Raw genomic sequence first — 25,483 nt, 5'->3', positions numbered from 1 at the left:
ATTTAAACCAGAACAACATTTTCTTTCAATTGCAATATGGAATGCATTCAAAATTTGTTACAAGAGCTAAGTGCAGCAACATGGTATTTTATAGTTAGTCACTTAATTATTCATTCTGGATGTAATGAATGGAGCAGGTTTAAAACAAGTTCCAGATGGTAAGAGCAGAAAGTAGAAATAAATCAAAATTTATAAAAATAAAAAAAGATTTGTTTTCTGTTGCCATAATTTTACTCTATAATAATTTGAAACTGCCTTTAGATTTTAAATTAACTCAGAGCATTTTGCATTAATATCCTTCTGAGTTTTTGGCAATTTGCAGTTTATTGGGTTGTTTTTTGATAAATATTCAAACATGTTTATATTATTACATACCAAACACTGACAGAATTCTTATTACAAAAGATAATATTTAAAAAGGAATATAATGAAATTAAGTCCTGAAAGGTCAAATATTTGATCAGAGTGAATTTATTACCTTAAATGTACCTAAATATGTGAGATTAATGCTCAGCGCTGCACGCCCTTCTCAGAAAAAATTCCCATTTACTATTCCTAAGTAGGTAGAGGATTGGGTTCAGAGAAGAGCCAAGCGTGCAACTATAATGAGAAAAGAATGAAGGAGGAACCTAACCAAAAAAGAATAAAGAGATGGTTGGGAAGAAGAGAAAAAGTCCCAAATCTCATTATATTGTTTTGTTCCATTTGTCTGCTTCAGAATAAGTTTGGTTTTTAAGAAGCAAACCCTATAATGGCGGACATCTAACCTACAACCATAGGATACACTTTTAGATAGCGACAAGGGCTCATGTGGACAAGCTAAGGGTGGATTAGAACAGGTCATTTGTTCATACTTCCTACAGCAACACCACATTATCATAGCTCTTCCAGCTTTATCATCTATTCTACATTACAGTCAACAGTTTCAATTTGAAGCTGCTACTTTCATTAACTTAATCAAATGTCTCATACCAACATGACCCACAGTAACTTTTCTGCTTAGCATAAAACAAGCCTTAACAGAACTACCACCAATACACAAATAAGCACAGGGTAACCAGCCAACCACCAAATTTAAATATATACGTACTCTGCTTTTATTTCTTTCACTGACACATTGGACAAACTAAATATACTGCATATAAAGGCAAAATTCTTCTTTCATTTACACCAGTGCGTTTCTACCGAAGTCAACAAAGACCACACTGGTGTAACTAGAAGCATTTGACACTAATCCAAAAATCAGACTTGCCTCACTATGTCACATTATTCACATGTTTTCTCAGTTTACCGATCACATGCAGCAGCAATAAAGAGAAAACACTAAGGGTAAGTCTACACCACACACCCCTTACATCAACGTGTAGAGTCCCCTCACTGCATGCCCCCCAGCATGGGTATAAATAGAAGCATAGATGGTGAGGCTCTTCTTAGGTGAGTAAAGACACACCTGATCTCTGTGGGTATGTACCCTACGCTGCCCTCTACACACCCAAGCAGTGCCTCCCCCCATCTACACAGCTAAAAATAACTATGTATGGTCCTACTGTGTCCCCGCTGCCAGAGCCTTTCCCTGAGGCCTCTCTCCTGCCAAATCCTTTCACTGATGCATGTAGCTACATGCCTGAGGGTATGTCTACACTACAAAATTAGGTCGAATTTATAGAAGTTGGTTTTTTAGAAATCGGTTTTATATATTCGAGTGTGTGTGTCCCCACAGAAAATGCTCTAAGTGCATTAAGTGCATTAACTCGGTGGAGTGCTTCCACAGTACCGAGGCTAGAGTCGACTTCCGGAGCGTTGCACTGTGGGTAGCTATCCCACAGTTCCCGCAGTCTCCGCTGCCCATTGGAATTCTGGGTTGAGATCCCAATGCCTGATGGGGCTAAAACATTGTCGCGGGTGGTTCTGGGTACATATCGTCAGGCCCCCGTTCCCTCCCTCCCTCCGTGAAAGCAAGGGCAGACAATCGTTTCGCGCCTTTTTTCCTGAGTTACCTGTGCAGACGCCATACCACGGCAAGCATGGAGCCTGCTCAGCTCACTGTCACCGTACGTCTCCTGGGTGCTGGCAAACACGGTACGGCATTGCTACACAGTAGCAGCAACCCATTGCCTTGTGGCAGCAGACGGTGCAATAGGACTGGTAGCTGTCCTCGTCATGTCCGAGGTGCTCCTGGTCGCCTGTGTGAGGTCGATCAGGAGCGCCTGGGCAGACATGGGCGCAGGGACTAAATCTGGAGTGACTTGATCAAGTCATTCTCTTTAGTCCTGCAGTCAGTCCTATTGAACCATCTTATGGTGAGCAGGCAGGCGATATGGATTGCTAGCAGTCCTATTGCATCATCTTCTGCCACGCAGGCAAGAGATGAGGATGGCTAGCAGTCGTATTGTACCATCTTCTCCCGAGCAGCCCTGAGATGTGGATGGCATGCAGTCCTTCTGCACTGTCTGCTGCCAGCCAAAGATGTAAAAGATAGATGGAGTGGACCAAAACAAGAAATAGACCAGATTTGTTTTGTACTCATTTGCTTTCCCCCCCTCCCCCGTCTAGGGGACTCATTCCTCTAGGTCACACTGCAGTCACTCACAGAGAAGGTGCAGTGAGGTAAATCTAGCCATGTATCAATCAGAGGCCAGACTAACCTCCTTGTTCCAATAAGAACAATAACTTAGGTGCACCATTTCTTATTGGAACCCTCCGTGAAGTCCTGCCTGAAATACTCCTTGATGTAAAGCCACCCCCTTTGTTGATTTTAGCTCCCTGAAGCCAACCCTGTAAGCCATGTCGTCAGTAGCCCCTCCCTCCATCAGAGCAACGGCAGACAATCGTTCCGCGCCTTTTTTCTGTGTGGACGCCATATCAAGGCAAGCATGGAGGCCACTCAGCTCACTTTGGCAATTAGGAGCACATGAAACACCACACGCATTATCCAGCAGTATATGCAGCACCAGAACCTGGCAGAGCGATACCGGGCGAGGAGTTGACGTCAGCGCGGTCACACGAGTGATCAGGACATGGACACAGATTTCTCTGAAAGCATGGGCCCTGCCAATGCATGCATCATGGTGCTAATGGGGAATGCCGTGGAATGCCGATTCTGGGCTCGGGAAACAAGCACAGACTGGTGGGACTGCATAGTGTTGCAGGTCTGGGACGATTCCCAGTGGCTGCGAAACTTTCGCATGCATAAGTGCACTTTCATGGAACTTTGTGACTTGCTTTCCCCTGCCCTGAAGCGCATGAATACCAAGATGAGAGCAGCCCTCACAGTTGAGAAGCGAGTGGCGATAGCCCTGTGGAAGCCTGCAACGCCAGACAGCTACCGGTCAGTTGGGAATCAATTTGGAGTGGGCAAATCTACTGTGGGGGCTGCTGTGATGCAAGTAGCCCACGCAATCAAAGATCTGCTGATATCAAGGGTAGTGACCCTGGGAAATGTGCAGATCATAGTGGATGGCTTTGCTGCAATGGGATTCCCTAACTGTGGTGGGGCCATAGACGGAACCCATACCCCTATCTTGGCACCGGAGCACCAAGCCGGTGAGTACATAAACCGCAAGGGGTAGACTTTTCAATAGTGCTGCAAGCTCTGGTGGATCACAAGGGACATTTCACCAACATCAACGTGGGATGGCCACGAAAGGTACATGACGCTCGCATCTTCAGGAACTCTGGTCTGTTTCAAAAGCTGCAGGAAGTGACTTTATTCCCAGACCAGAAAATAACTGTTGGGGATGTTGAAATGCCTATAGTTATCCTTGGGGACCCAGCCTTCCCCTTAATGCCATGGCTCATGAAGCCGTACACAGGCAGCCTGGAGAGTAGTCAGGAGCTGTTCAAAAACAGGCTGAGCAAGTGCAGAATGGTGGTAGAATGTGCATTTCGACGTTTAAAGGCGCGCTGGCGCAGTTTACTGACTCGCTTAGACCTCAGCGAAACCAATATTCCCACTGTTATTACTGCTTGCTGTGTGCTCCACAATATCTGTGAGAGTAAGGGGGAGACGTTTATGGCGGGGTGGGAGGTTGAGGCAAATCGCCTCGCTGCTGGTTACGCGCAGCCAGACACCAGGGCAGTTAGAAGAGCACAGGAGGGCGCGGTACGCATCAGAGAAGCTTTGAAAACCAGTTTCATGACTGGACAGGCTACGGTGTGAAAGTTCTGTTTGTTTCTCCTTGATGAAACCCCCCGCCCCTTGGTTCACTCTACTTCCCTGTAAGCTAACCACCCTCCCCTCCTCCCTTCGATCACCGCTTGCTGAGGCAATAAAGTCATTGTTGCTTCACATTCATGCATTCTTTATTCATTCATCGCACAAATAGGGGGATGACTACAAAGGTAGCCCAGGAGGGGTGGTGGAGGAGGGAAGGAAAATGCCACACAGCACTTTAAAAGTTTACAACTTTAAAATTTATTGAATGCCAGCCTTCTGTTTTTTGGGCAATCCTCTGTGGTGGAGTGGCTGGTTGGCCGGAGGCCCCCCCACCGCGTTCTTGGGCGTCTGGGTGTGGAGGCTATGGAACTTGGGGAGGAGGGCGATTGGTTACACAGGGGATGTAGTGGCAGTCGGTGCTCCAGCTGGCTTTGCTGCAGCTCAACCATACACTGGAGCATACTGGTTTGATCCTCCAGCAGCCTCAGCATTGAATCCTGCCTCCTCTCATCATGCTGCCGCCACATTTGAGCTTCAGCCCTGTCTTCAGCCCGCCACTTACTCTCTTCAGCCTGCCACTTACTCTCTTCAGCCCGCCACCTCTCCTCTCGGTCATTTTGTGCTTTCCTGCACTCTGACATTATTTGCCTCCACGCATTTGTCTGTGCTCTGTCAGTGTGGGAGGACAGCATGAGCTCAGAGAACATTTCATCACGAGTGCGTTTTTTTTTCTTTCTAATCTTCACTAGCCTCTGGAAAGGAGAAGATCCTGTGATCATTGAAACACATGCAGCTGGTGGAGAAAAAAAAAAAAAAGAGACAGCGGTATTTAAAAAGACACATTTTATAAAACACTGGCTACACTCTTTCAGGGTAAACCTTGCTGTTAACATTACATACATAGCACATGTGCTTTCGTTACAAGGTCGCATTTTGCCTCCCCCCACCACGTGGCTACCCCCTCAACCCTCCCCTCTCCCCGTGGCTAACAGTGGGGAACATTTCTGTTCCGCCATGGGCAAACAGCCCAGCAGGAACGGGCTCCTCTGAGTGTCCCCTGAAGAAAAGCACCCTATTTCAACCAGATGACCATAAATGATATTTCACTCTCCTGAGGATAACACAGAGAGATAAAGAACGGATGTTGTTTGAACGCCAGCAAACATACACTGCAATGCTTTGTTGTACAATGATTCCCGAGTACGTGTTACTGGCCTGGAGTGGTAAAGTGTCCTACCATGGAGGACGCAATAAGGCTGCCCTCCCCAGAAACCTTTTGCAAAGGCTTTGGGAATACATCCAGGAGAGCCACGAATGCCAGGGCAAATTAATCCTTTCACATGCTTGCTTTTAAACCATGTACAGTATTTTAAAAGGTACACTCACCAGAGGTCCCTTCTCCACCTGCCGGGTTCAGGAGGCAGCCTTGGGTGGGTTCGGGGGGTACTGGCTCCAGGTCCAGGGTGAGAAACAGTTCCTGGCTGTCGGGAAAACCGGTTTCTCTGCTTGCTTGCTGTGAGCTATCTACAACCTCATCATCATCATCATCTTCTTTGTCCCCAAAACCTGCTTCCGTGTTGCCTCCATCTCCATTGAAGGAGTCAAGCAACACGGCTGGGGTAGTGGTGGCTGAACCCCCTAAAATGGCATGCAGCTCATCATAGAAGCGGCATGTTTTGGGCTCTGACCCGGAGCGGCCGTTTGCCTCTCTGGTAGGCTTGCCTCAGCTCCTTAAATTTCACGCGGCACTGCTTCGGGTCCCTGTTATGGCCTCTGTCCTTCATGCCCTGGGAGATTTTGACAAAGGTTTTGGCATTTCGAAAACTGGAACGGAGTTCTGATAGCACGGATTCCTCTCCCCATACAGCGATCAGATCCCGTACCTCCCGTTCAGTCCATGCTGGAGCTCTTTTGCGATTCTGGGACTCCATCATGGTCACCTCTGCTGATGAGCTCTGCATGGTCACCTGCAGCTTGCCATGCTGGCCAAACAGGAAAGGAGATTCAAAAGTTCGCGGTTCTTTTCCTGTCTACCTGGCCAGTGCATCTGAGTTGAGAGTGCTGTCCAGAGCGGTCACAATGGAGCACTCTGGGATAGCTCCCAGAGGCCAATACCGTCGAATTGTGTCCACAGTACCCCAAATTCGACCCGGCAAGGCCGATTTAAGCACTAATCCACTTGTCAGGGGTGGAGTAAGGAAATCGATTTTAAGAGCCCTTTAAGTCGAAATAAAGGGCTTCATCGTGTGGACGGGTGCAGGTTTACATCGATTTAACGCTGCTAAATTAGACCTAAAGTCCTAGTGTAGACCAGGGCTCAGTGTTGATGCAGTTGCTTTCCATTGCAGCATGTAGCTACACAGACCCTACACACTGCCACCAGCAGCGTGCAGTGTAGATGTACCCTAAGAGGAACATTATTGGCAATGTACATAAAAGATGAAAGGAGAGCATGAAAGAATCACTTTGCCCCTCCCAAACATTTCAGAAACAATGAGTCAAATTTTTTATTTTCAGTTATGGTGATGTATTTTTGTGGTAACTCCATCAACTTCACAGGGGCTATTCCAGATTGAAATCACTGTTGCCACAGAGCATAAAACAGCCCAACTCATCGAATCCTGCACTTCCCATGGGGGAGTTTTGCCTAAGTAAGAACAGAACAAGCATTTCAGGCAATAAATAGTGGTAGCAATTTAAAAAAAAAAAGTGGTTGAAGAATTTCAGCTGGTGTAGAAACAGATCCTGTAAACAGTACCTCAGTCATGAAAAGTACTATTGAAATTGATGCAGACTACTCATGTGAGCAAGGGTTTGCAAGATCAGGCCCTATCTGACACTATAAATATACCTTCAAGTCATTACAGATATATATTACGTAAATTCAGCTTTGCTTTCCCTTTACTTTTGCATTTGTGACTTATTCAGTCACTTCCCAGTACATGGGAAAGGACATACTGTATATCGCCAACTATGCTATAATTACATATTCTTCTTTTTAATTTTCCATATATGACTCAATGTGAAGGGAAGGGGAAAATGTGCATTGTGATATAGTAATATACTAAGTATATTTGGAAAGAAGTATATTAGCCATAGCATAATATCTTAATTCTTCCCCAGCATATAATGCTGTTTACTGCAAGGTCAGTTAAGTTACTATAAGGGATTTTTAATGAAAACAATTATAAATTTAAAATAACTGTGTTTAAAGCATTTAACAGCCACTAAGGTCAAGTGATTACAGCAGTTACAAGACCCCTGGGACATGTTCACACCAAAACAAAGTGAATAAATTACCTCAGCTGGCATGTGTAATCACTAAGTGACCACAGAGGCTATTCAGTGCACAAGCCCAGAAGAGTTTCATGCAAAACTAATAATGAAAATTTATCAGTCAAGGGAAAAAAGCATAAGAATTAGCAAAAGTTATGCTATAAGACTACCTAACTATAGGGAGGAGAAGACATGATGTGGAAGACAGGGTTTGATGAATGGTGTACCAACGCTGAAAAACACAACAGGCATAGGAAGAAGAGCTGACATTAATGAAACAAGGTGGAAGAGATAATATCTTCTATTGCAGTGTTTCTCAACCTTTTTGATACCAGGGACTAGCTTGCTTCCTTCCTAAACTGTGTCAGGGAGATCTCAGGGACCAGCACTGGTCCATGGACCAGTCGTTGAGAAACACTGTTATATTGGCCCAATTTCGGTTGGTGAGAGAACCCGAGGAAGAGCTCTGAGTAGACTTGAAAGCTTCTCTCACTCTCACCAACAGAAACTGGTCAAATAAAAGATACTACCTCACCCAACTTGTCTCTCTAATATCCTGGGACCAACACAGCTACAAAAACACTGCATATATGAATGATGCAGACAGACAGGACCCAAACCTAAATACTTTATGCAGCCAAAACCCCCACTAAGTTCAGCACACATTTCAGGTGTACAAAGAATTAAGAGTCATAAGGCAAAACGAAGGACTCAGTCCTGCATACCAAATTCTTAATCAAGAAAAAGTGGGGTAGGATATTAATTTCTTGACTTTGGCTTTGTCTTTTCCGCCAAAAGGGTGTGTTTTTACAATGGGATAACCAATGTACATTAGCAATCCCTCTAAAGTCCTAGTGGAGCAAGGCCCTGTAGTTTTACTGCAAGGTAAATTAGACCAGGTCATCCACAAGTGGGATTACAGTATTGACCTGACCTAGCTACCTTGCATTGAAAACTACAGGTGGCTGGTTTCACACCAGGATTTTACAGCAGAATCACTAACCTGCGTTAGCTATCCTGCTGTACAAAACCCCACTTTTTCTGCGATACACTCATAGCCTTTGTTGGGAATTCTGTGTGCAGAAAGGTTTTGGGAACAGGCCCTAACCAACAGGATGGGATGAACAGCTAAGACAGAATGAGAGACAAAAGGAATACCAGTGAGCAGAAGTGAGAACAAATCTTAAGAATAGGATACAGAAGATGATTTGCTCATCTCTAACATATGTTGATATTTCTATGCCCCCATTACTACACTATCTGAGCATCTCACTATTTTAAATATATTTCTCCTTACAACACTCTTATGAGATAGGGCAGTGTTATTATCCCCATTTTACAGCTAGCAAACTGAGGCTCAGATCAACTAAAGAAGTTAGATGCCTAACTCCCACTAAAGCCATTCAGAGTTAAGTGCTTAAATGCCTTTAAAGTTCTGGCCCCAAGTGACTTGCCTAAAGTCACAATGCTCTAATTTCGGGAGAGGAGAAGAGCAAATAGCAACAGATCCACACAGGCAGGGCATGTAATGGAGGAGTGCCACCTATATGGTATGCGCACCCCCCCCCCCCATCACCATCTCATGCTATACAAGCACCTTCGTGGATGCTCTCTATAGAGATGAAGAGGGGCAGGCTGGGCAGTGCTCAGGGCATGGCCTTTCTCCATGGTTTTATGGTGATGACATTTTTCACAGTAGCCACAGAGGGGAGAGATGGCTACACACTAGGCAGGAGAGATGTGTTGCCCAGTCACTCTTCCCCCACCTTCTTCCACAGGGCCATTCAGTTCCTCTATGCGTTGTGTAAATAAAGGGGAGTGTACAGGCACGTCCCAAGGAGAGTAGGGGAATTTCATCACTGTGAGGTATGAACAGAACTCCAGACAACAGATCACCTAAAAGAAAGCTAAGAATAACTGCAACCATTATATGGTGGGGAAAAAATCATTTGCAGCCTCATTCTAATATGCAAATAGAATGGCAGGTATTGTTTTATGTATGAAGTTACAGGTGGACTCTATGGACAACCAAAACCAGAATGAAATACAACAGAGATCTCCTTAAGACATGCGAGAGAAATATAGAAGTGCAAGGGCAAATCATGTGGTGCTCTCACTGCCTAAGACTACAGAATCTGGACTATTAGACCTACATGCCACACCAACCTCTGCCAGCCCTGTGTGTGTGTGGTATACACACACAAAGAAATCCCTTAAATAAATATTGGAGTATCTATTCATGTAATTAATATTAACCACAGAGCAATATGAATAAAGGTACTATTCATGTAACTCCTGCACGCATACAGTAAGCACAGACACCAGAGGCTTATGTGATGAAATCTAATCATAATAATTGGTTGTTAAATAAAGGGGTATCTCTGATATATAAAATTCAATATGGAACAATGAAAATATTTACTTGTGCTGGCTTCCTGCAGCGCAGATTGGCATCTTCAAATAAAGTACTGTATCTCAGCACTTCCCTTATCAAGATACTACTATAGTATTTTGGAGTAATGACCCAATATTTAGACGCTGCACTGAGCTCCATCCATAGTGGGTACTTGGGTCTGTGGGCTCAGGACAGCAAATCCTTCCAGGAGCAGCCTGCCACAGAAGGGGTCTGAAGACTGAACCATCTTAAACAATAGTGCTGCCTACTTCCCTAGTTGGACTTGCTCATTCTGGGGGGGAGCATATTCAATCTCTTTTGAAACCATGTATCCCCAGGAGTCTCTGCACACGTCTGTGCATATGGACTCCAGTTTTGACAGGCCTGTGCGGAGGCTGCACAAAAGGTGTGAAAGACGGCTCTTTGTATGCTTCTCCTCCTATACACCACATAAGCTCCTGTCACATTCTGACCCTGTACTAACACTGTTGCAGAAAGGGATGTGTTTTGAACCATTTGAATACACTAGGACTTTCTAATCATAAAGCTGGTGAGGCATAATTACAGCATGATGGCAGTGAGGGATACTAGGAGCCATTGTATCCAGTATACAACAGCCAGAGGAGGGGCAAGTATTCTTAAAATAAGACAAGGGACTATGAGTCATTGAAAGCAAGTGGGGGAAAGAGAGTAAGAATATATATAAATGCACAAGTCACGGAGAGGAAACGCAAGGAGGAGGGTGAGAAAGGCAAAGGATGTGGAAGGGAAGCGCTTTTGTTTTTTTTTATGAACCAAAAAAAAAAAAGTCCTCTCATCTCCCTAAGGGCCAGCCAAGAGAATCCAATGGGATTTAATGATGTTATTAAAGGCCTTTAGCGACATGGTCATCATACAGCAGCAGCTGAGAGAGAGTGCAATGATTGGGGCACAATGCAATGACTCAGCCACGCTTTTAAAAGCTTTTATATACTGCTGCAGATTTATTTTGAGACGGAAGAGATTTTGGAAGACCTGCTTGCTCTGTTGGGCCATCCTAGCGTCTTTAATACCCCTAGTGCAAACAGTGACATGGCAATACATAACTTGCCTCATGATATCATGTGTAACAATGATGCCTGGCACATGGAAAAATCCATTCTCCTGAGCATAACCTACTTGCTGCAACCTGCGCAATTCTTGCGGAGCTGCTGTCATCCTCTTAATGGCCCACCAGTATCAACTGACCACTAGGAGACACTTGGCAAATTCACCAGTGCAATAGGTGCTTCCATCTGGGAGATTCCAGAGCATAGCAGAAGTCAGCAGTCAAAGGGTTAAAATGCCAGCCCTCCTTTATCTAAAAGGTGCACTCAGTTCAGTAACCACAACCACATACTGCCTAGTACAATCCCTTTGAAGCTGCCCCTCCCAATGGTGGGAAAAGGGGTTTTTTGGTTGCACACCCAGAGCTACAGAAATGCCAGCTGCCAGTGGGACATACTGTGTGCACACATCCGGTCTCACCATAACAGTGTACACTCAGAGCTGCCGCATAGCTCCTGTACCCTTGCCTTGGAATGACAGAGGTCCCTACCCCAAGATAATGCAGTGATAAAGCAAAATATCTCAATTCATCTTTAATTAACACAATCATATTAGACAGAGCACATCACACAAGAACAACTGAAGCAGGGGTTGTGGAGGTGGGGTCTCCAAGTGCTTTAATTCAATTAGAAAGCAGTGAGTGACACTTGGACAGAAAAGGTTAATTGGGGTCACCAAAATGCAATAATTCCTTACCTAACCAGTCATTAAACTTCTTAACCTCGGAGGGCAGTCCCAGCTCGGTGAAATCGCCTGTGTGGAGAAGGATGTCCCCATAAGGCATCTGGATGCCATCTGTTCTGGAGTGTGTGTCTGAGACGCAGACAAATCGCGTGTGGCCCGTTGGTTTTGGAGTGTCATATGGGATAGGGTCGACCCTAAAGCAGATACATAACAGAGCCCATAACAGTTACATGGGTTAAAACCCTCACATGCATTACTTTAAATATGAACATAAATCTATATACACAAAGCGCTTAGGGAGAAAACTGTGGAAGATCAGAAATGTCCTGTTGTTTAAGAATCCATAATGCAGCAGCATGAACAATCCAAAAGGTAAACACTTTCCTGACAGGAAAACAAGACGGTCAAAAATTATACATGATATGGCAGGCCCAGCACCAAGTCCTGATATTAACATCAATAAAGAAATCAGAGAACATGGATTCTAGAGATGTATAATCCAGTCAGACCTTTTCCACCCAACCAATAGCTACTACCACATATCTTATTAAATGACCAAGTGCATGGGCCATTAAATAACATCACTGTCAGCTGGGCCAGAATAGTCTCCTACTAGGCTCGATCCTGCAAGAGACTGAGCAACAGGATTTTAGTCAAGCTAAGCACTACGCTACATGCTTAATGTTAAACACATGAATAGCTCCACTGACCTCAGCAGGACCAGCCACATGCATACAGATAAACACACGCTTAAGTGCTTTGCTGGTGCTCAGCACCTTGAAGGATGGAACTGAATGAAAGGAAAAAAAGTGAAAAGCCAGCATAAGAATAAAATTGATTTGATTTTAAAAAATGCCTTCAGTTTTAGTAACGTGATGTGTTATCTGTAAGAGAAATAAGACAATTCATAAGAAAACATAAAGCCTAGCAGTGTTCCTCTATTTTTTTTTTTTTAAATAGGCATATGTACCTATTTATGTCCTGAGCTGTGTGGCGGCCTCCACACATAAGTCCAAATTCTTTGCTGGTGTAAACTGGCACAGCATCGTTGAAGTCTATGGGGTGCTGCCAGTTTACGCAGGCTGAGAATTTGGACCACACAATGAATATGTCACAAGAAGAGCCGACAAATAACAGAACTGTGTAATATAAAACAAGATACATGGAGCAATATCCCAGAAGATCATATCCAGAAATTGTGTAACGGAACATTCTACTGAGTCCCACACTATATGGAGCCAAAGGATCTTGTACAAAACTCTGAAGCTTTTTAGATCTTTATTCTCACTACTGCTTCCTAATCCAGACTCAGGTGACGTGTGTGTGTGAAGTGTGGGTTTATGTGTTCATTAGCTGTCCCTCCCCATCCTCAGTGAAATCTAAGATCAGTGTAAACTAGGGAAAGTTGCAGCAGTGTAACTGTGCTGATATAAACCCCTATCTTTGATACTTAAATAGTCCCCATCACTGAGTGCACTTAGCCTCACAACAACCCTGTGAGTTAGGGAAGTGCTATTACCCTTCTTTACAGGTAGGGAACTGATTCACAGTGATTAAGTGACTTTCCCATGGTCACACAGGAAGTCTGTTACAGATTAAGGTTTTGAACGTGTGTCTTTCAAGTCCTGGAGTATTACCCCAACCACTGGACAGACCATATCCTTCCTTTCCTAAGGGTGACAAACCATCCCAGTACAAAACGGGGCACTTACTAGTGTAACTTACCCTGATAACCTATTGGGATAAACTTCAGTATTGCAAACCTGGTGCAGCCTATCTACACTTGGGGTTTGCACTGGCATAAATACATTAGTTCAAAAGATGAACTGCTTGTATAAGCAGGGCCTTAATGGAAGAATACTCTAGCTGGTATTTTTTTTTACTACCAAGAATCTATTTACTTTATCACATATACTACAAAACATTTCCTGAATAGTGCCCAAGCGCTACAAGGGTGAGTGCGCTAGGAATGGATAGATCACATTGGTACACACTAGTATCCTATGAAGCACAATCATAAATAACTAGGCCTAAACCACAGTTCACTTGTCAAAGAAATGAAACGAGTTTTTGTTGCATTTGTTCACTGACTTGTTAATTTGTAAAGTTCAGTCATTCATAAAGTACCTCCTAGGTACTGGTGCAAATTAGTGAGGTTCAATTGTATTTAGTTGAGTTTATTTGCCTGGCCTTTATTTTGCAAGTTGGGTGAGGTGGGAAGGAACTGTTTGGTATGTAACTTGCACATGTTCCTGTATTTTTTTTAGTACTTGAAAGATTTCCCCCCCCCCCCCAAAAAATAAAATAAAATAAAATAAAATAATGAGCAGATTGTATGATTATATGGCCCATATAACTAGTTATCACTGTGGGTTTAATTGGAAACCCAAAAAGAAATCCTAACTCCAACACACAATTAATGGGTTTTTCGCCACAAGGGTTAGAAATTAATAAGGCTGTTACCACAGAGAAAATTCACTAATTCACTGAGATCACACTGACAACATGGGCAGAACTGTGATTATAAGCAATAGTGCTTTCTTATTTGGCATCTTCCTTCCCATTACTGAGGCTAAATTGAAAACTTTGAGATATATATTACCAAGTAAATACATGGGTCTCTGCAGCTACGGTCTTATCAACATCTCTTCTTCTAGGAATGTTTCCCCCAGACAATACATGAAAATGAACGTCTGCTTTCATTGCTGTAGCATACTTTGTTCGGGTATATCTGCATTAGGGATGAATATCATCATCGGATCTTGTGGCACCCACTTTTGCTTGTAAACATTTTTCCCTGCTCCCTCCAGCTCATTCCCAAACACGCTGGTTGTTTCAAGATCTGCTCTGCTATCGGTAATCCCATCAAAGTATATGATTGGAGACTGGTTTAGGATTATTTTCTATGCATGCAATAACTAACCTAAAGAACATAACAAAATCCAAATTCATTAAGAGCTTTTCTTCTCTTTGTCAGTGTTATGATGTTGCTGCATAGCTTTTCCTCTGGATTCGAGCTTAATTTCCTCTGTCATTAAGCAATGCTAGTTTACTGAATATCTGAAACTAAACCATTGCAGGTTCTTATACCCAGCCCATCAGATCACCTGACAAGCTGAATATTTCAACTTTTCCTCCAACAGAGGCCTAGGAAAGATAGCGTATTGCTAGCCCTGGCAATTTAATGTGTTACTGAAAATGAAAATAAATACTGCAATCATTGCAACATCCCCTGTATAATGATTTTTATATCAAATTTCATTTATTTTGCATTGTTTCCACATTTTCGGTTTGGGATATGCCACAAATATTTTAGTGACAATGCACAACTGCGCTGCAGAAATTATCAAGGGGGAAAGCTAGAGGTTTTGGCAGCTAGGTGAGAGACGACTTGGAGCCTTTGGGACACGGGAAGGCATGAGACATTGAACAGTGGGATAAGTACATTAGCTGGATATTTCTACTCAGTAGTGAAATAGTTAATGTTGACATGTAATCATCTCTCGATTTCAGACTAACATCTCATTGAGATGAATGGGACAGTACAGATTTCTCAGAGCTACTGTTTCAGGCTCTCTGCAGAATGAGGCAGATAGCACTGCATCACTTAACTTTGAAAACAGAACCAAATGTATCTTCACAACCAGGAAGGCTGCCTTTGCTCCCCCTCCCTCCTCTTTTGGTGTGTGGAAAAGCCAATCCCCAAATTCCCTCCCCACCAATTACGTAAGATTTCCAGGGATGCTGAAACTTCTGCCTGGCAGAACTTCCAGTTCCTCACTGGGAATATCCTGCATAGGGAATCATGCAGGAAGCTCAAACATTACACATATTCCATGACACACACACACAAATTTTATTTGTCCTCAGACATTTTTTAACACAAATTTTAGCAGCAATATTATTGTGTACAGTCAACTGTTCTTAAACCGCCTTTGTTGATTTTGCTACAGGGGATCAACGTTGGGGCCACCATACAGGATCTTGAAATTTTACTCTTTTCCAGATCTGCTAGCTGTGGGAATGGATATTGGCCAGGCCTTTATTATATGTTCTTTGTCACCTAACAATTTTTTTTTCTAGATGAGTTTCTCCAATGGAGTATGTTTACATCTGAATTTTTAGTTGTGCTTTAATCACGTTAATTAATGTATGTTAACTAATGCAATTATAAATTCTGGTGTAGACAGTACAAAACCATTTGTTACTAGTCAATCTTAACTGTAGGCTACAGCAACAAAAATTTGTGCCGAGCAATCAGCAACGCACATTTATCTCCTGGTACAAACATCTGTGTAGTAGCTATACTAGAATTTACAACGGTGTTAGTTAATATGTGCTAATCATTTGTTAAAAGACAACTAAAAAATTCAAGTGTCCCCTTTGTTTGCAAAAGTAATGTCCACCCATGTTGTTTCTGTGGGTCATTTAGGGGGGCAATAAGTTAAATATCATATATTAAAACACAGCTGTGTTATTAATATTAACTAAAAGTTTTAATCATTTACTTTTCACCATTCATACTTTTCACCACCAGTGGTGATGAATTGGGTTTGGTTTCATACTTTACCGCCCTCTTACAGAGCCCGTTACCCCTATTTCAAATTTTGTAAATTAAACACTCTGCAGTAAAATGAGTATGCTCAGAATCGCCCCCCGCCACCCGGGAGCAAAGTACAAATATTTCCAGCAAAAGCACTTAAAAGAAGTTTGGTTCTAAGTGCTGATACCTCTCCTCCTCGGCTGTGGTTTTAAGAAAACATATTTGTACTTTAAATGGATATACAAAAAGAACAGATTTCCCAGAACATCACCCCTTTCTCTCTGTGGGCGTGAGACTGCACACACGTGCACATATTCGGGTTTTATGGAAAATTAAGGGAGGACATTTCTGTGAAAGCGCCTTCTTAAAATATTGACTACACATCATCAGGGTTTCCAACTCTTGTGATTTTATCATGAGTCTCGTGATATTTGTTAATTTTCTTAAAGCCCCAGCGCTGGAATCACATAATTATTGCAGCTTTCATGTAAAAAAAGAGTATGTTTCTAGCTCTCCTGGTGCAGAGAAATGCATAAGAATATGACTTGAGTGCACCCTAAAGGCTCAGAAATCAAAAAGCAAATAAAAAATACCAACATTTTTAATATATTTTAAATCTCATAATTAAGCCAATTCTGCGATGTGGGGAGGCCTGATTCTGGAATGCTTTGGGTTGGCAATACTGCATTATGGTCAAATGCTGAGTAAATACCTCCTATGGGTGCACATGCACCTTATTTTGGAACCAACACTTCAGCTTCTGCCTTTAAAAACTGGATCCAAAATATTACAGCCATTTTTCAAATGAGTGTAATTGTAAATTGATGTGTTACTAAGAACTGTACCACAGGGGTGTACTGGAGGAAACACATCAGTAAATGGCACATACCCAATTTTTAGTTTTGGAGGGAAGGGTATGAACATTTTTTGGCGGTTGTGAATACTGAGGGGAAAACAGCTTAAATGACATAGATTCCAATCCCCCAGTTACCAGATCTGTGGACAGGTAGAAAAGGTTAGCAACATGTACAGCTAGTTCTTATTAAAAAGGAGTTTGATCCACTGGTATGCTCCAGAAACCTTACATTTATCATACAGGACACCTACTTCCAAAATTATCTGAATAATACTGCTGAGTAAGACTTTGGGGTCCAGAATTCATTCTGCTGACCTCAGTGATTATGTCATTTCACCAAGTTAAATAAGAATTTCCTAAGAAACCTTCTGCAGAGATTTTTTTTTTTAAATTATCTTAATATAATAAAAAAATTGGACAATGGATTAACTTTTCAATATTTATAATTGTTGCTCCCAACCTTGAAATGGGAACTACAAGCACTCTGGTAAATGGACAGGCAAGTTGTCTGGTAACTTCGCTAAACGTATCCATTACTCAAAGGATGACTAGTTAGTAAGCAACTTCTTACAGCATTAACTCTCAATGTATCACAACCGATAGATATCCTGACATCTCCAGCAAGAGAATATACTAAGGGCGGACGGTGAGAATATACATATACTATTTTTCTCACCCCATATAAATAGTAATTTATATCACCTGACGTCTTCATCCCACAACACCCTGTCAAGGTTCCTTCCCCACTCTGAACTCTAGGGTACAGATGTGGGGACCTGCATGAAAAACCCCCTAAGCTTATTTTTACCAGCTTAGGTTAAAACTTCCCCAAGGTACAAACTATTTTTCCTTTTGTCCCTGGACTTTATTGCTGCCACCACCAAGCGTCTAACAAATATAACCGGGAAAGAGTCCACTTGGAAATGTCTTTCTCCCCTAAAGCCCCCCAAGTCCTACACCCCCTTTCCTGTGGAAGGCTTGATAAAAATCCTCACCAATTTGCATAGGTGAACACAGACCCAAACCCTTGGATCCTAAGAACAAATGAAAAAGCAATCAGGTTCTTAACAGAAGAATTTTAATTAAAGAAAAGTAAAAGAATCACCTCTGTAAAATCAGGATGGTAAATACCTTACAGGGTAATCAGATTCAAAACATAGAGAATCCCTCTAGGCTAAACCTTAAGTTACAAAAAGATACAAAAACAGGAATATACATTCCATTCAGTACAGCTTATTTCATCAGCCATTTAAACAAAACAGAATCTAACGCATATCTAACTAGATCGCTTATTAGCCCTTTACAGGAGTTCTGACCTGCATTCCTGCTCTGGTCCCAGCAAAAGCAACAACACAGACAGAGAGAATCCTTTGTTTCCCCCCTGCTCCAGCTTTGAAAGTATCTTGTCTCCTCATTGGTCATTTTGGTCAGGTGCCAATGAGGTTATCTTTAGCTTCTTAACCCTTTACAGGTGAAAGGGTTTTTCCTCTGTCCAGGAGGGATTTAAAGGTGGTTAGCTCTCCCTTTATATTTATGACAATCCCAAATATCACACACTGGCACCTCTGACCATGACCAGACTCTCCGGCAGTCCTCCTCTTGTACCCGGACAGCCACACCAGCCCTTCTTAGTGTAACCCTGCTCTTCCCAGCAACTACCCCCACGGCCTGTCTGCTGGGAGATAATCTTTTCCAGGGGAGTATCTCTTACTCTTCTTGGCCCTCTCATGATTCTTTTGGGTCCAGCTCTCTGGTCCTGGAGATCTTTGCAGGTAAGCTCCTCTGCTGCTCCCCTACCTTCAGCCCTCTCTGGGCCTCGGCTCTCCCTCTGCCGCACCTGACCTCCGCTCTCTCCAGTCCTGGCTCGCTGGTTTGGGGACGCCAGCTGGAAAAACCCTCTTGCTGCCTTCAGCTTTCTCCCAGGTACCAAATATACAGTCTTTGGTAGCTCTCACCTGCCCCCAACTCCCACTCAGGCAGCTCTGATTCATGAGGTCTCTCCAACTGACTGGATCCTCTCCCTGTCTCTGATTCTTCCTGGTCCCTTATAGACCTCAGGTGCTTCCACACCCTCTTAATTGGCCAAACAGGAATACCTGTTCTGGCACACGACCTACTTCCTTCACAAGGGCCAACCCGCGCTGTGACATAGCAAAAGCACATTTGCTGGTATAAACGGTGTCTCCACTAGGAGGGTCTGTCAGTATAGCTATACCAGAAAGCCCTTTCTAGGGTAGACACGTCCTTTGTCCCCTGCTATAACCAGTAGGAACACTGCCTCCCTAAATCTATTTTGGGCATATGTCCTGGAATCCTAAATTCACATCTTTGCAGATCATTCAGATGCCCATTTAAGGGCACTGAAAGTTGAGACAGCCATGTTTTTAACCCTTTAGAAGGAGGATGCCAAATTCATCCCTGGTGTAGCTCCAATTATTTCAGCTGAATGCCTGAGAGTTATACAAGGGATGAATGTACTCCCAGAGTGGTTAATACTCCAGCCCAAGCAGAAATGTCTACCCGGCTATTTTTAGACCTGTGGTGAGAGCCCAGGTCTGTTGTTCTGGGCTCTGAGACTCACTGACATGGGTTTGTTTGTTTGTTTTTGCAGTGTAGACATACCCAGTGACTGCTAAATATGTGAATGCGTGCTGCTATACTTTATGACTGAGACTACTTCCATGGGAGACTGAGCTGGAGCCACAAAACCTGTTCAAAGAAAGGATGACTTATCCTGGGCAAACCCAGTGATTTCCATTTGTATTAAGGGACATATATTCCCATCAACATGCATGCAGAATTCCCACTGATGCTAGCAGAAGGATCCATGAGCAGACAGAGCAGAGGAGAGTAAACAAAATTTCCTAGTACTGTACTCACACAGCATGTGATATTACTTTAAGGAATTAAATGGGCTTAAACTGTCCATTATCAACAGACTCAATCTGTCTGACTCGGAACCAGTACACAACGCATTAGGAAGCTACGTGTTCAAAACACAACTTATCTTCTTGGTCAGATTTGGTGGTGTAGGATGTGGCATCTAGTGGAAACCTATCTTGACTGGGATACAAGGTTTCTCCTAACCCTACATTCTGATCTGGGATTTTCAAGTAAAAAAAGTGTTTCAGATCCGACCCTGGGCACCAGAAATCTCACTATGCTTCTGACAAATAAAATATGTTTAAAGTAATGAAGCACTTTTAAAAAACTTGCATCTTCTAAAATTTTGCCACTCTGTTTCATATTTCACATATACTTCAGTCACAGTCATATGGTTTCTGACCCACTCTTCTGAGTAAACAAAAAGTTTTCTGCAGAGAGAGAGATGTTTAATATACCGTTCTATATAGAGCAACCCAGCTCCTTTTTCACAGATGTGTCCTCTTCTCTTAATATCACCTCTGTTCACCCACACATACTGATTTCTACTAATTTCCATGCTACACTAAAATAAAGCTTTCTATTCAGTGTCCTGATCACCAAACAAGCTGAAATCACTAAAGTTGTTGGCTGACACCATAAAAACTTTTACATGCTCTACAGTAACACAACTGGCCTAACCTTACATACACTAATTCTACACTACTACTAATTCTATTGGGTCTGTTTCTAACGCCATTTACACCAGCATAACCTTGGAATAACTTCACTATAGCCAATGCAGTTATTCTAGATTTAGACAGGTGTGAGATCAGAATCGGACGCATAATTTCAGTAAAAATATGTATATTGTTCCATATAATGTATTTTAAAGTAGGAAGAAAAAGTTAGAGCCAAATTCTGCTTGTTTGTGCCACCCCACAATGACCTCAATAGGGCCACATAAATGCAGTTGTAGAATTTGGCCTTTAAGTTTTAACAGGCCTAATTTCGATGCTGCCCTTACTCTTTTAGAGGTCTATTGTAGTGGCCCTCTTAGGGCTCATACCTGGTCTTAGATGTACATGATTACCACTGAAGCAAATCCAAGGACAGAATTAGATCCCAAGTACAATAAAATACAATGGCTCGATGACTGGATTTGAGGGGTGTTCTAATGTCCTCTGGAAATGCAGAGCAGAATCCTAAAACTAGATTTCCTCACATTTTACAAAACATCTCCATATTTCTAAAAGATCATATCAAAAACAGGGAAAGCTATCAATTAAAAAGTGGTTAGCAGATACGATCAGATGCATCTCTCTTTCTATGGAACTTAAATAGATTATGGCAAAAAAAACTACAAGACAATTGCTGTGCAACCTACACACCCCTCAAGAAGAGGAAGTTACTCATCTTGTGCAGAAGAACGATGATTCTTCAAGAGCTATGGATACTCCACTGTAGGTATATGTGCATCCCTGTGCTTCTCATCTGAGATCTTTGGTAGCAGTGTCTCTTCAGCCTGCACATGCACTCTCCTGTCCTAGTGCTCCGCCTTGAGGCTAATTATTGCTGCGTGGGCAAACCATCCTGAGTTTCTTCTCTACTGCAGAGTCCATATCAAGAACTCAGAAGTAGAAGGGAGGAGGGCAGGTTGTGGAGCACCCATAGAGAAACACTTCTTGAAGAACCATCATTACTGGACAAGGTGAGTAACTTCCTCTTCTTCCTCAAGTAGTATCCCTATTGGTGCTGCACTGTAGGTGACTGCCAAGCAGTATCCCTTAATGGAGGTTGGGGCTTCAGAGTCAAGTCTGTTATGGATGGTAATACTGTGGAGCCGAAGATAGCGTCGGAAGCAGAGTCCCAGTAATCGCATAGTTTTCTGCAAAGGTATATATAGACGCCCAGGTGGCTGTTCTGCAGATTTGCGAGATAGGAACATTCTTGAAGAAGGTGACAGAGGAGGAAACCACCCACATGGAGCGTGTGAGAATTCGAGATGGAGGTACTATATTGTGACCATTTTCCCTGAGTCGTGAGATTGTTGAGCTGTGTACCTCAATCCATGGGAGGGGGAGAGGAAAGAGGCTGAGTGAATGGGACCCCCGTACACACATTTACAGGGTCTTTCCACCAATTCAGGGAGTGTTTGATCCTGGAAGGCATCAAGAGAGGTTTGTCTAGCCTGTCTTTCTTTAGCCTGTAAACCAACTTGAACCACATCTGCAAACACCTCATGTGTGGCCTGGCGTGAGATATGACGAACATACCAGCCACTATGTGCCCCAGAAGCTGATGGCAATGTCTGGCTGAAGTTTGAGGGCTGGTTTGAACTGTCTCTAGGCGTGGATAGGCTGTGAAATCTTTGTTGTGGAAGGAGCACCCTCGCTTGCAGTGAGTCAAGGTTGGCTCCTATAAACTCCAAACGTGGTACTGGACTTAAGCTCAATTTTGACGTTGAGTTGCAGGTCGAGGTTCATGAATACATGCATAGTTCTGTGGGTGAATCGTAGGGCTTCTTCAAAGGAGCAGGCCCTCAGGAGACAGTTGTCTAAGTATGGGCAGATCATGATCCCCCGGGTACATAGGTGAGCCACTACTATGGAAAGGACCTTGGAGAATACTCTGGGAGTCGACAAGAGGCCAAAGGGGAATACTCTGTACTTATAATGTCCTGATCCAGACTAAATATGGGAACTTGTCTGTGGGACGGTAGGATCAATGTGTGGAAATACACATCTTGGAGGTTGAGGGCTGAGAACCAATCTCCCTGTTCCAGAGATGGAATAATTGCTGCTAGTGTGACCATCATGAATTTCTGGGCCTTGACATATTTGTTTAGTGCCCTGAGGTCCAGGATGGGTCTCATACCTCCCTTTTTCTTGGGGATCAGGAAATATTGAGTGTAAAAAACTTTGCCGCGGAGATGCAGAGGGATGGAGGAGGTGATCTATCTCTTGTCGCAACTACCTCTTGTGACAAGGGTCCCTGAACAGTGATGGAGAAGGGGGGTGGGGAGGAAGGGAAGTGAAATGGATAAAATACCCATTGGCGATAACCTCCAAAGCCCATCTGTCAAATGTTACGTGTTCCCAATTGTGGCAGAATGGAGAAAGTCAGCATCCAAAGGAATGCAATAGGTTGGGAAGTTGCAGCTAATGTCTGAGGGAGTGGTCCCTCAGGACCTTGATCTTTCAGATTGCAATGTTAAAGATTATGGGCCTGATGGTTTGAACCTCTGGAAGTTGAATTTCTCTCTCTGTGGCTCATAGTAGCATTGTGGTGGAAACTGCGGTGTATGCGGTCTGTGAGAAGACTGAGAACTGAATTTTCTCTCTTGTCTGGGCATACAGATCCCCAGTGACTGAAGTGTGGCTCTGGGGTCCTTGAGTGTGTGGAGTGATGCATCTGTCTTCTCAGCAAACAACTTAAGAGCCTTTGAAGGAGAGCTCATAGATAGTTGTTTGCACCTCCTTTGGGAAGCCTGAAAGATACAACCACAACACTTGCCGCATTACGACTCCTGTTAAGATGGACCAGGCCACTCTTTCAGCTGCATCACGTGCCTTCTGGAGTGCTATTTTGGCCACTAACTACCCTTTGTTGATAATGGCGCAAAATTGTTCCTGTTGTGATTCCAGAAGATGGTCAATAAAGATGTTAAATTTGGTACAGTTAATATAATCGCGTTTTGCAATTGTAAACTGCAGAGTAGCAGATGCACAGGCCTTTCATCCAATTAGGTCAAGGAGCTTCCAGCCCCTATCGTAAGAGGTGGGCTTGGAATGATGTTGCTGGCCACCAGAGTTCACTGTACTTATCACGATGGAAACAGGCGGACGGTGGAGAAAAAAGAAATTCAGTATCCCTGGAAGGTACGTAATTTTTTTTTATCTGCCCATTTGCATGTCAGTATGGCCAATGCTGGCATTTGCCATATAAGCTTAGCTGGATCCAAAAGCACCTCTTTGATGGGGAGTGCTATCCTGGAGGAGGACAAGGATGTATGCAGAATATCCAGCAGCTTATGGTGTCTTTTACCTCCTCAAGAAGTACCTTTAATGTGTCTGCCACACTCTTAGTCAGGTCTTGGAAGAGTTTAAAATAATGTGCCATAGATGGTGAAGGAGGCATTATTGCCTCATCTGGAGAGGAAGAGATGTTAGTATGTGGTGTAACCTCCTCCTCTAATCCAACTTCCTGCTCCTCTAGGATCTCCTCAGGAGGTTCTGAGGCTCTAGACAAAGACAGTGGCTGAGAGTGAATGCCTCAAAGTCTCTCTGTGTATAACACTAGATGCCCAGGAGGCATGGTGCCTATAGGCTGCCCAGGGATCCCAACAGGGCCACTGGGGCAGTGAAAAGGCATGGTTTGCCGAGTCCATGGTTGGTCAGATCACGGGGGTTGAGGTCCAGACCTAGGGCATGACTGGGAAGGTCCGGGTTGGTAGCAGGAGGAAGTATACTGAGAGTGACAAGAGAGGACCTCTTCCTGGTCACTATCTGATTCTCCACTGGAAAACGGTGGAGCCAATGCAGAGATGGGAGGTGCATGGCTCAATGCTGGTAGTGACTCTTGGGCTCGAGATGTGCCCGGTACTGGGACCCCGGTACCGAATAGAGGAGGTTCTGGTACCTCAGATATCCTAAAGTCTTTAGAGAATCTAAATTCCTGCAGGGCCGCAGTAACAGGTACCGTCAGTGGTTGCTGGTACTGAGTTGGCAGTACCGAGGGAACCGGTGAGCTTGGCTGCACCGAATGGTCCAATGAGGGTTGCCTCTCAGTTGTCAGTACCGAGGGTGTCTGTCTTCTTGGAGGCGATATGGTCTCCACTCCTGTCCTGACCAGTGGTACCGCTGCTTCGGTGCCTGTGCCTATGGGGTCCTTAAGCGAGCCAACTGTATCTGTCATTCCGGATCCTCGCGATCTATGGTACTGTGCTTAGACACTGTTGGTACCAAGAAGACCAGACATGCCGGGGATCTCCTCTGGCTGGTCTGGGCTCACTATGAGGGCTCAAAGCTTTCTTTTTGGAGGTCTTACATGGGGAGTCCGAGGATTTCTTCCTCAATTCACTGGCCTTGGAGGCAGAAGGCTGCTGAGAAGACTCATGTCGCCTGGGAAACCTCTGGGTGCAGGTCAGATGCAGGCTGAAGAGCTCCCTATATGAGGAGCTTTTTTGTGCAGGGGTGGGGGAAGGGGTTGGGTCTGGTCCTTAACTTCTGGCAGAAAGTACACTTCTGTGGAACGCAGCCCTCCCCGAGGCAACAGATACAGTGGGAACATCCATCTGTTCCTGGAATGGACTCCTTGCAAGAGAGGCATCTCTTAAAACCAGGTGAACCGGGCATACCCTTTACTGGGGTCAATCCCCAGTGTGGGCGGGTTGAGGGGGTGTAAAGCAAAAAAATTTTTTTTTTAAATAGGAAGAGAAAAAAACTAAAGGAAATTCTATGAGACTAAGGAAAAAAACTCAAACTAGCTAAGAATGAATTTCTAAAGAGTAAAAAGAAAAGGAGTACTTGTGGCACCTTAGAGACTAACCAATTTATTTGAGCATAAGCTTCCGTGAGCTACAGCGATGAAGTGAGCTGTAGCTCACGAAAGCTTATGCTCAAA

General features: G+C 43.7%; 1 protein-coding gene across 2 annotated transcripts in view; it reads right to left on the bottom strand.

The window, feature by feature from the left end:
* Nucleotides 1-25,483, bottom strand: part of MPPED2 (metallophosphoesterase domain containing 2) — a 129,890-nt gene that overhangs the window by 70,093 nt on the left and 34,314 nt on the right. For both annotated transcript variants that reach the window (XM_074955154.1, XM_074955155.1), the window contains exon 3: nt 11,610-11,791. In XM_074955154.1, coding sequence (XP_074811255.1) covers nt 11,610-11,791 — 182 coding nt within the window. The remainder of the gene's footprint in view (nt 1-11,609; nt 11,792-25,483) is intronic.

This window comes from Natator depressus, chromosome 6 (genome assembly GCF_965152275.1).
Source record: "Natator depressus isolate rNatDep1 chromosome 6, rNatDep2.hap1, whole genome shotgun sequence".
In the NCBI taxonomy this organism is placed as follows: domain Eukaryota; kingdom Metazoa; phylum Chordata; order Testudines; family Cheloniidae; genus Natator; species Natator depressus.
This window is presented reverse-complemented; position numbering and strand designations above follow the sequence as displayed.